General features: G+C 39.6%; 2 protein-coding genes across 2 annotated transcripts; both read left to right on the forward strand.

Annotated features, from left to right (window-relative positions):
• Positions 1 to 2287: 2287 nt before the first annotated feature.
• LOC148911949 (uncharacterized) lies at positions 2288 to 4184 on the forward strand. The gene is made up of 2 exons (XM_089028506.1): positions 2288 to 4061; positions 4161 to 4184. The coding sequence occupies exon 1, from the start codon at positions 3242 to 3244 to the stop codon at positions 3665 to 3667; it is 426 nt and encodes a 141-aa protein (XP_088884632.1). The 5' UTR covers positions 2288 to 3241; the 3' UTR covers positions 3668 to 4061; positions 4161 to 4184.
• LOC148911950 (uncharacterized) lies at positions 4068 to 5394 on the forward strand. The gene is made up of 3 exons (XM_089028505.1): positions 4068 to 4252; positions 4575 to 4684; positions 4771 to 5394. Exons 1-3 carry the CDS (start codon positions 4081 to 4083, stop codon positions 5149 to 5151), a joined length of 663 nt encoding a protein of 220 aa, XP_088884631.1. The 5' UTR covers positions 4068 to 4080; the 3' UTR covers positions 5152 to 5394.
• The last annotated feature ends 5901 nt before the right edge of the window (positions 5395 to 11295 follow it).

Below are 11295 nucleotides of genomic sequence, written 5' to 3' on the forward strand. Positions count from 1 at the left end.
TTGTTGCATTGAGTATTTTCTGAGCCTCTCTTCGGTGCTCTTCATTTGTCCTTGGTGTATCGTCATCTTCGAAACCTGAAAAATCCATGCTACTAAAATCTCCGGGGGAAAATCTTGTGCACTTTGAGCACCCTCGGTGAGCAGTACATCCTAAGAAACCGCAAACTTTTCTTAGTGCAGGAATGTCACAAGCAATACAAAGGAGGGCAGCTCGAAAACATCTTGCTGTTCTACTCCCATGAGGCCGAACTTGGATGCCTTCGTGCCACAATAAGTTCAATTCGGCTACGAGTGGTTGTAAGTACGTATTGATATTCAATTTGGGCTCGTGTGGACCAGGTATTACCCCAACTATTATTACGTTTTCCTCTTTGTACCTTTCTTTTCTCGGAAGATTTAGGAGGACCATATATATGACTCCAACGCTATAGACACTGTGCTTAAAAGGCTGAAACCAGTCAACATTCAGCATAAAAGCATAATTATTAGGCTGGGCAAGGAAAGGAGTGCCGTTAAAATATTGCCAATCTTTCCACACTTGGCCATCGTAAATATCAACTAAAATATCGTCCGGTACATTCCGATTTCTCCAAATCTCACATTTTTGTACAAAGTCTGGTCGCTTAATAAAGTGAGTTAGAGCGTCTCTGATGCTTTTATAACAATAAACTTTATGTGGGTACAATTTCGTCTGTCCATTTTTCAAACGAATTTCCTTAAGCAATTCCGCTCCACAAGGTGTGCGGCGAAACAATTGACGGTGATTCGGAAAAGCAATGTGAGAACATGGTTTAGCAATGACACGCCCGAATCTTGTTGTTATGCAGTCTTGAAAACGGTATAGGGTGTCGCATTTCGGACAAACAACATACTTTGAATGCTTATCTTTAAAAGAAAGATAATTTTTCAAGAGTTTGAAGGAGCTCGGGAAAACCAATACTGCGGTTGGGAAAATGATTGGCGAAAGCTCACACAAAACCTGAAAAATCGCTTTAAAAAAGGCGAGGAGAATATCAATGCCTCGGTCTGGTACAGAAAAGTATGCAGACCAAAAGCACACAAACAAGGCAATCCAGTTAATAAGGGTCACTCGGGAACTTGCTTCGACGGCAACGCTTATTTCTGCACTAGATTGTTCAAAATCTCTTTCTACGTCTTCGATATCAATATCCCAAGTTTCAACCAATCTCCTTCTTTCGTTTCCTCTTATCTCTTCATGGTCAGATTCACTGTCCAACTTGTCATCCCAAAACACTTGATCTTCTTCCTCAAAGTTATTTATTCCGTCTCCTTTAAACATAAGCAAATACGATGTATTTTATTCATTCGGCATTGTATAACTGCAACATAGTATAAGATAAAGTCTGAAACCATTATAATACTAGAAAAAAAAATGTCAGTAAAAAAAACCTCATGGGCTAAGGGACCGGTCATTATTTAAGTTGGGGGGGGGGGGGGGGGAGAAAAAATTGGGGGGGGGGGGGCTGAAATTTTTGCTAGTGAAAGTCTTGAAATTTAAAAATGACTCTTAGGGAAAATTTTTAAATTTTTTACTACAATCCATGGGGGGTTTTCGATAAACTTGGATGCCTTCAAAGGGGGGGCCTTGAAATTTTTTTGCGTCACTGACAATTTCTCCTCCACCCCCCCCCCCCCCCCCTACCTCCAACTTAAATAATGACCGGTCCCTAAATGTATAATTTTGACCCAAATTTTGCTCTGAAAATAAATGATTTCCATTGAAAATAAAATATAAATTTCTAAGTCAGCAAAACAACAATTTATAATTCGTGAAAGAAAAATGATAAATCGAAAATAAAAAACCCAAGAGACATATTAAATAAATTACTTATAATTGTATTTCTCTAACTTGACAAACATGTTTTGCCGGATACCATGCTATCTCAGGATGACCACAGTCATGAATTGATTTGGAGACAAAAATGTACAGCAATATCCATTTGAACATAGTAAATTCTTTTTGGCGTTTTAAATGAGTTATCTCTAGCTATGATTTTATAAACTCTTTGAATGAACCTTTCTGAATGAACACTGAGGTTTTAATGGCAACCATAAGCCGATTACTTAATAATGCACCCTTCTTAAAAGTAACGGTGAAAACGAGGCTAAGATAGAAATAGAAAAGAATCATTTGTACCTCTAACTTAATCTCGCTTCAATAACACTAATGCTTGGTAGTAAATCCAATAGGGGAGCTAGATCATGTGCAAATCAGCCGCTTGTTAAAGATTCAGTCTTTTATCTATGCAGTTTGACTTTAACATTTAAAGATTATATAATCTAATCATCAAATAAACGTATAACATCAATACCTTTTTGTGAAGTAGCTGGTAAGAATTCGTCACTTGATGGTTGGTTTGTATTTGGCACATCAGAGGAGTCTTGATCAGTTTGGTCCAAAACGTTTATCTCGCTGTAGTCATTAGAAGAAGTGTCGTTCTGGCCGTCAATCTCGTGAGTGAAAATACTATCATTTGAGTCTTCGTCGTCATTCCGCTGTAATTGCCATTGATTTGTTAAAGGATCATAAAATTCTTCTTTGTGACGGCAAAATACTCTGTAATGTAAATCTTCGTTACAATGAAAGCAATGATAACGCTTTGACATCGCAGAAGACATTTTGTTTTCCAGAACTATATAATTAAAAAGACGGTGTGTATCATTGGGATAATTACTCAAAATCCAAGCATTTTGAATGGCTAACAGCCATATTCCAGCGTAATAAAGTTCCACGTCCATCAACCACATGCCACTGGACAAAAGCACGCCGGATCTTTATTACCGCGCCCTTTTCCTTAGAGCTGTCACTGTTGGCGGCAGATAATGGTACGATGGTTTTAGAGCTAGAAGCTAATCAAGTTTATTGCAATGATATTTCGTGAATCTAGGCTTTAGAAAAAATTTCATAACTTTATAAAATGGAGCAAATAGCTTTAAGATAATAGATATATTACTTAACATGAATCCTGGATACAACTTCAGCATTTTTATAAGACAGTTATTCCTTTTTTTATTATTAGACTTCATTATATGAACGTATATGTCATCACAAGTCACGTGATACGCCGTGATAGATAGGGGGTAGATTTGTTCGGTGGATGTGCTTATTCGTTCATTCGCCTTTTGGTCACAAACAGGTAACAAACTCTGTCGGTCATCTAGTTTCCCGCACATTCTATATCTTTGCTTATAAATTGCGTTCATTCGTCGCGATCAAAAAATGGGAAGAACATCTACACCTTTACCAGGACGCCCAATGCCAGTCCATTCTGTTACTGCAACTACCAGTACAAGCAGTACGAGTAGACATACTGAAAATGGCGCCAATTCTCAAAGGCTTAATATACTTATTCCCTCTGTCCCTTGTGGTAACGAGGATGTGCTAAGAGAACACAGAAATCGCCTATTGCAAGCAACAAGCGAGAATGAGAACGTTGACCCCGACAGCGAAAAAGAAGAAATTTCTTCAAATTTCGAAACGATTGTAAAACAGTTTAAAGAACTGCAAGAACAAAACCGCCAAATACTAGCGGCCTTAAAAGAAAGCCAGCAGAACAAGGACAACAGCAAGACCAAGATTACTGTCTCAAAGGCTGTTGCAGTAAGTAAAGTGGCAATATTTAAAAAAGCAAGCTATTTTTATTGATAATTTTACTGGGAATTCTTGGCGCGAAGAGTAGTTGGTATAATTATGCAGCGGTATAATTTATGCAATGCTAAAATTGGCGGGAAACCCGCCATGGTAGTGGTTAATGCTACCAAACTTTACTATTGATTTCCAATAACAAGACACTGAATGATAATGATAATTCCCTTTTTTGTAAAGGAATTGATTTGATTTCGATTTTTTCCCCAATATTATACAATCACAGCCATAAAAATAATGAAAACATTATTACTATGTCTAAGAATAACTTAAGGTACATGTTATGATTTTAATGAATTATATTATGTTATTACAGTCTGAAGTACGCTTGGTAGCAAAGAAATTACGGGACAGGGAAGAAAACCCTCTTATATGGGATTTTACTAAAGCGCAAGTATTAAAATTTAATAAAAATGATCTTGTCTGAATCATCCATAGTTTCTTTCCATATTAAGTTTCCACTTACCACTCAAATATGGCATTTCCTAATTAGTTTCAGAGATGACGTCAACGAACAGATTAATAACGCAATAAGGGATAGAGTTCTGAATGTTCATAAGGATGTCTCTGCCGTCGAGTTAGAAGGTATTTATGTATTTTATATTACGAAGTGCGAAAGGCCTTATGCACCTATCAAAGTTAACCCGGGGGGGGGGGGGTGGGGACAAAGGGTAGTGGTGGTCGGGGGGGGGGGGGAGGGGGTAACGAAATCCTTTTAGAAATATTCAAATGCCGAAGGGAGGGGAAGCAGTTTGAAATAAAATAACATGGGAAAAAAAAAAAACGAAACAAAACAAAACAAAGCAAAAACAAATGGATGCTAAAGGAGTAATTGTCGGCCAAATGCCAAAATTTCTAACAAATTTTGTCTCAAGTTTTAATATATGGGTACTTGATATAATTTCAGCTGCCCTTAAAAGTCACTTTCTGACGAGAAGAAAGAGAAACAAAAGAGAGCGTTCAGGGGCCCTTGGAAGGCATCAAAAGATGCAGCGGAAAACACAAAGAAAACAAAATGTGAGTAAACTGAATTTGCAACGATTATGACTTTGTTTAATAAGAAACTTTGACTGACGGTGTTTTTTTTTTCTTTTTTCTTTTAGCTCCTAAAATCCAGATCCAAGGCAGCGGACTTGTCAACCTCGCTATCACCAGGGGACAAAGAGAAAGTCAAGGCAATTATGAAACTGGAGTATATGTCATCAGAGGAGTCGATGTCAGAGGCGGATGACCAGGCTGATGACGATACAGCGGACAGTGGCTCTGATAACGAAGGGGGCCCTACTAAGCAGAGTAAAGTTTTAATAAAACACCCTCTGCCATGGAGAAGCCCCCTAGCTAACCAGTTCATGGAAAGCATGGACCGAAAAGCAAAAAGGAGACTGTCAGAGCGCAGTCTCACCATGCTTTTGAAGCGGAAAATCGGAGAGCCGTCAAGACGCCCAAGGCCATCTGGAGGTCCCGAATGGGCATTGAGAGCCTAAAGGTTTTTATCAAATCAAGGGCACTGGGACACCGAACGTGGTTGGGGTTTCTACGAGTTTTATGAATTAAATCTTGTGTCACTGTTCCTCCGTTCCTTTGGCCTGATTTCTAGGGTTTTCGTTCTTCTTTCGATTACTTGAACGTTATACTCGTTTACTTGAAGAAATCCAAAGGTCAAACGGTATAGCAGCGGCTATTTAAGCCTATTGACCTTTGGATTTCTTCAAGTAAACAAGTATAATGTTCAAATAATCGAAAGAAGAAGGAAAACCCTAGAAATCAGGCCAAAGGAACGGAGGAACAGTGACACAAGATTTAATTCATAAAACTCGTAGAAACCCAACCACGTTCGGTGTCCTTAATTAAGTTTTTGCAGTTATAAATGAAGTGTACTACTACAGAATATCTAAAAAGAATCGTACATAAGCCACAGATCGATTGACAACTAAATATATTATGATCTCCTTTCACAAATTCTGTCACAAGATGAAAATTTCAATTAGTTGTAGTTAACAAATTGTTCATAGTTAATCAGTCGTCAAGAAAAGGAAATTCACAATAAAAATGTTTCAGTATGATTTATGTCTTTTTTCCTGCTTCTTAGTATAGGTTAGCTATGTTTAAAGTATGAGGTGGTTGTCACGACATATATCGTTTCTATTTTTTTTGGCCTGCCATAAGTGACAATAGCTGAAGACTGATAATATAGTTAAATTTAGCAAATATGATGAGCATAATTCAACTGAGCAAATATGGCTAAGACGCGCTGGTACATCTAAGGCATTAAGGGGGCATTAATCACATATACGGTCAGAGCATATCGCATGGTATATGTAAGGCATAAATCACATATACGGCCTGGAAAAATACAGGGTATATGTAAGGCATTAATCACATATACGACCTGGGCAAAGACAGGGTATACGTAAGGCATTAATCACATATACGGCCTGGGCAAACACAGGTTATATGTAAGGCATAAATCACATATACGACCTTGGAAAATACAGCGGGGTATATGTAAGGCATTAATCACATATACGGCCTGGGCAAACACAGGGTATATGTAAGGCATAAATCACATATACGGCCTGGGAAAATACAGGGTATATGTAAGGCATAAATCACATATACGGCCTGTGGAAACACAGGGTATATGTAAGGCATAAATCACATATACGGCCTGGGCAAAGACAGGGTATATGTAAGGCATAAATCACATATACGGCCTGGGCAAAGACAGGGTATATGTAAGGCATTAATCACATATACGGCCTGGGCAAAGACAGGGTAAATGTAAGGCATTAATCACATATACGGCCTGGGAAAATACAGGGTATATGTAAGGCATGAATCACATATACGGCCTGGGGAAACACAGGGTATACGTAAGACATAAAACACATATACGGGCTGGGCAAATACGTGCACATATCAAATGAGCATTCACATTTACTACCGGGTAAATGTATGGATGATATGATATCTGCTATATATTTGCCGTTTGGGATTTTACTGGGCCATACGGACTTTGCCATCTGTGCCCATGGGATAAATGTGTAGGTACATATCATATACAGTCATTGGTCAAATATTGTCTACTATTAGTCAAATATGATATTTGCCCATATATTTGTCTATATGTTTGCCTACATGACAAATCCATTTTTTCGTCGAGTGACTAGACCTTTTGCATATAAGACACGTGTCCGTTGTACCAAGACGTCCCACTTATCAAGCACCGTGATAATGAGGGTTCTAAAAGCATCATTATCACCCTATGAATACATGCCATTGTTGATGAGCAGTCTTACTATACAAATTAACGGTTCTTTTATTTGGGTGAGGTGGGAGGGAATATTCTTCTTTTGTTTTGTTTTCAATGGACGAATGAATGGAGGAAGAATAGTGATGAGTTGGCGACTCATTGATTGGATTCGTTTTTATTCCTTGCCACAACGAAAGTTTCAATAATGTTAATTCATTAGAAATCTTCGTCTTCTGTTTCGTATAGTTAGGCGTTGAATTCGCACGCGAGCAGCAGCATTACGACGTTGAAAGTTCAGTATCGGTATTCTCATCCTTATCACGATTTCTTCAAATGTTTCTATAGTTTCCCCGGTTAGATACCAAAATTCAGTATTCGTGGCGAGTTTATAAGGACACTGTAATAATCTTTACCACCGTTCATTTCGGGACCAAAGACACCCAAACAATCCAGGACGTCAAGTGGATATTCATCACGGCCAAAAACCTGAAGGACTAGCATTGTTATGAAACACTGAAGCCATGCTAAAAATTTCAAAGGAAAAAACTGGGTATTGTTTATAATTCAGAATTTGGTATAACTGTCAGAACAATCACTGGAATTTGACCAAAGAAAAAAAGGAAACGGTGGTGGCATATCTTTGATAAATAAATAACAATGGTGACTGTGGTCACTCAAACTTTCTAGTATAAGAAGGACACCAAAAAGTCGAAGATTGATAGCGTCCTGGACATGCTTCCAGGCATGGAAAACAACTGCTCCAAAAAGCAGAGGAGGAAAAACCAAGCAAACCAACCGAGGGAAAAGAGTTATAGAAAACGACATTTTTGGATCATATTAAGGAACTATGGCTTTCGTTCATCACGACTCATCAGAATGCTCAAAATCAGAACTTGATTTATTTTACGTACCACCGACGCAAACAGGTCTGGAAGCGGGACGCTTTGTCGACTATCATCCTATTTCTAACATCAGCTACAATGGTCCTATAGAATTTTTGGTCAGTGGGGCAGGGACTGAGAAACACTAGCAGAAATTGGGGTTAGAAACCCTAGCGAAAAATCGGGCTTTAAACTCTATCGCAGGTTGGGGTTAGAAACCCTACTAGAAATTGGGGTTAGAAACCCTAGCAGAAATTGGGATTAGAAACCCTAGCGAAAAATCGGGCTTTAAAGTCTATCAAAAGTTGGGGTTAGAAACCCAAGCAGAAATTGGGGTTAGAAACCCTAGCAGAAATTGGGGTTAGAAACCCTAGCAGAAATTGGGGTTTAAAGTCTATCGCAAGTTGGGGTTAGAAACCCTAGCGCAAGTTCGGTCTTTAAACTCTATCGCAGGTTGGGGTTAGAAACCCTACTAGAAATTGGAGTTAGAAAGCCTAGCAGGAATTGGGGTTAGAAACCCTAGCGAAAAATCGGGCTCTAAAGTCTATCGCAACTTGGGGTTAGAAACCCTAACTGAAAATGGGGTTAGAAACCCTAGCGAAAAATCGGGCTTTAAACTCTATCGCAGCTTAGTGTTAGAAACCCTACTAGAAAGTAAGAGTTAAATACCGAGAACGGAGGCAATAAGCCATATACATCCCGAGGGCCGCAGCCCCGAGGGATGTATAGGCTTATTGCCGACGTTCGAGGTAATTAAGTATTTTATTTATCAATTGAGAAGGTTTTCTATCAAATGTTGCTCATTATAAGTGCGAACGGTCTATATATAGTTATTAACCGGGTTAAAAACTATATATTGACCTCGCATTTATAATGAGGGTTATAAGAAAAATAAAGCCCTGTGAACAACAAAGAAAACCGTGTCAATTGAGAAATAATTGGGGTTAGAAACCCTAGCAGAAATTGGGGTTAGAAACCCTAGCAAAAAATCCGGCTTTAAAGTCTATCGCAAGTTGGAGTTAGAAACCCTAGCGAAATTTCGGTCTTTTTCTAACCCCAATTTCTGCTAGGGTTTCTAACCCCAATTTCTGCTAGGGTTTCTAACCCCAACCTGCGATAGAGTTTAAAGGCCGATTTTTCGCTAGAGTTTCTAACCCCAATTTCTGCTAGTGTTTCTAACCCCAATTTCTGCTAGGGTTTCTAACCCCAATTTCTGCTAGTGTTTCTAACCCCAACCTGCGATAGAATTTAAAGTCCGAATTTGCGGATTTTCCGCTAGGGTTTTAACCCCAATTTCTGGTAGGGTTTCTAACCCCAATTTCTGCTAGGTTTTCTAACCCCAACCTGCAATAGAGTTTAAAGTCCGATTTTTCGCTAGAGTTTCTAACCCCAATTTCTGCCAGAGTTTCTAACCCCAATTTCTGCTAGGGTTTCTAACCCCAACCTGTGATAGAGTTTAAAGACCGAACTTGCGCTAGGATTTCTAACCCCAACTTGCGATAGGCTTTAAAGCCGGATTTTTCGCTAGGGTTTCTAAACCGAATTTCTGCTAGGGTTTCTAATCCCAATTTCTAGTAGGGTTTCTAACCCCAACCTGCGATAGAGTTTAAAGCCCGATTTTTCACTAGGGTTTCTAACCCCAATTTCTGCCAGAGTTTCTAACCCCAATTTCTGCTAGGGTTTCTAACCCCAACCTGTGATAGAGTTTAAAGACCGAACTTGCGCTAGGATTTCTAACCCCAACTTGCGATAGGCTTTAAAGCCGGATTTTTCGCTAGGGTTTCTAAACCGAATTTCTGCTAGGGTTTCTAATCCCAATTTCTAGTAGGGTTTCTAACCCCAACCTGCGATAGAGTTTAAAGCCCGATTTTTCGCTAGGGTTTCTAACCCCAATTTCTTCTAGGGTTTCTAACCCCAACCTGCGATAGAGTTTAAAGACCGAACTTGCGCTAGGGTTTCTAACGCCAACTTGCGATAGACTTTAAAGCCCGATTTTTCGCTAGGGTTTCTAACCCCAATTTCTGCTCCGGTTTCTAACACCAACCTGCGATAGACTTTAAAGACCTAACTTGCGCTAGGGTTTCTAACTCTAATTTCTCCTAGGATTTCTAACCCCAACCTGCGATAGAGTTTAAAGCCCGATTTTTCGCTAGGGGTTCTCACTCCAATTTCTGCTAGGGTTTCTAACGCCAATTTCTTCTAGGGTTTCTAACCCCAATTTTTGCTAGCGTTTCTAACCCCAACCTGCGATAGACTTTAAAGCCAGATTTTTCGCTAGAGTTTCTAACCCCAACTTCTGCTAGTGTTTCTAACCCCAATTTCTGCTAGTGCTTCTAACCCCAACATACGATAGAGTTTAAAATCCGATTTTTCGCTAGGGTTTCTAACCCCAATTTCTGCTAAGGTTTCTAATCCCAACTTGCGATAGACTTTAAAGCCGGATTTTTCGCTAGGGTTTCTAACACCAATTTCTGTTAGGGCTTCTAACCACAACTTGCTATAGACTTTAAAGCCGGATTTTTCACTAGCGTTTCTAACCCCAATTTCTGCTAGGGTTTCTAACCCCAACCTGCGATAGACTTTAAAGCCCGAATTTTCGCTGGGGTTTCTAACCCCTATTTCTGCTAGGGTTTCTAACCCCAATTTCTGATAGGGTTTCTAACCCCAATTTCTGATAGGGTTTCTAACCACAACCTGCGATAGAGTTTAAAGACCGAACTTGCGCTAGGGTTTCTAACCCCAAGCTGCGATAGAGTTTAAAGTCCGAACTTGCGCTAGGGTTTCTAACCCCAATTTCTGCTAGGGTTTCTAACCCCAAGTTCTGCTAGGGTTTTTAACACCAACCTGCGATAGTCTTTAAAGCCCGATTTTTCGCTAGGGTTTCTAACCCCAATTTCTGCTAGGGTTTCTAACCCCAACCTGCGTTAGATTTTTAAGACCGAACTTGAGCTAGGGTTTCTAACCCCAACTTGCGATAGACTTTAAAGCCCGATTTTTCGCTAAGGTTTCTAACCCAAATTTCTGCCAGGGGTTTCTAACCCCAACCTGCGATAGACTTTAAAGCCGGATTTTTCGCTAGGGTTTCGAACCCCAATTTCTGATAGGGTTTCTAACCCCAACCTGCGATAGACTTTAAAGTCCGATTTTTCGCTAGGCTTTCTAACCCCAATTTCTGCTAGGGTTTCTAACCCCAACCTACGATAGACTTTAAAGACCGAACTTGCGCTAAGGTTTCTAACCCCAACTTGCGATAGACTTTAAAGCCCGATTTTATCTAGGGTTTCTAACCCCAACTTGCGATAGACTTTAAAGCCCGATTTCTCGCTAGGGTTTCTAACCCCAATTTCTGCTAGGCTTTCTAACTCCTACTTGCGATAGACTTTAAAGCCCGATTTTTCGCTAGGGTTTCTAACCCCTATTTCTGCTAGGCTTTCTAATCCCAACCTGCGATAGAGTTTATAGACCGAACTTGCGCTAGGGTTTCTAACCCCAAC

The sequence above is a fragment of the Actinia tenebrosa genome, unplaced genomic scaffold, assembly GCF_029948245.1.
Source record: "Actinia tenebrosa isolate PJP-AT-01 unplaced genomic scaffold, QUT_ActTen_1.0 PGA_scaffold12__29_contigs__length_12842862, whole genome shotgun sequence".
Classification (NCBI taxonomy): domain Eukaryota; kingdom Metazoa; phylum Cnidaria; class Anthozoa; order Actiniaria; family Actiniidae; genus Actinia; species Actinia tenebrosa.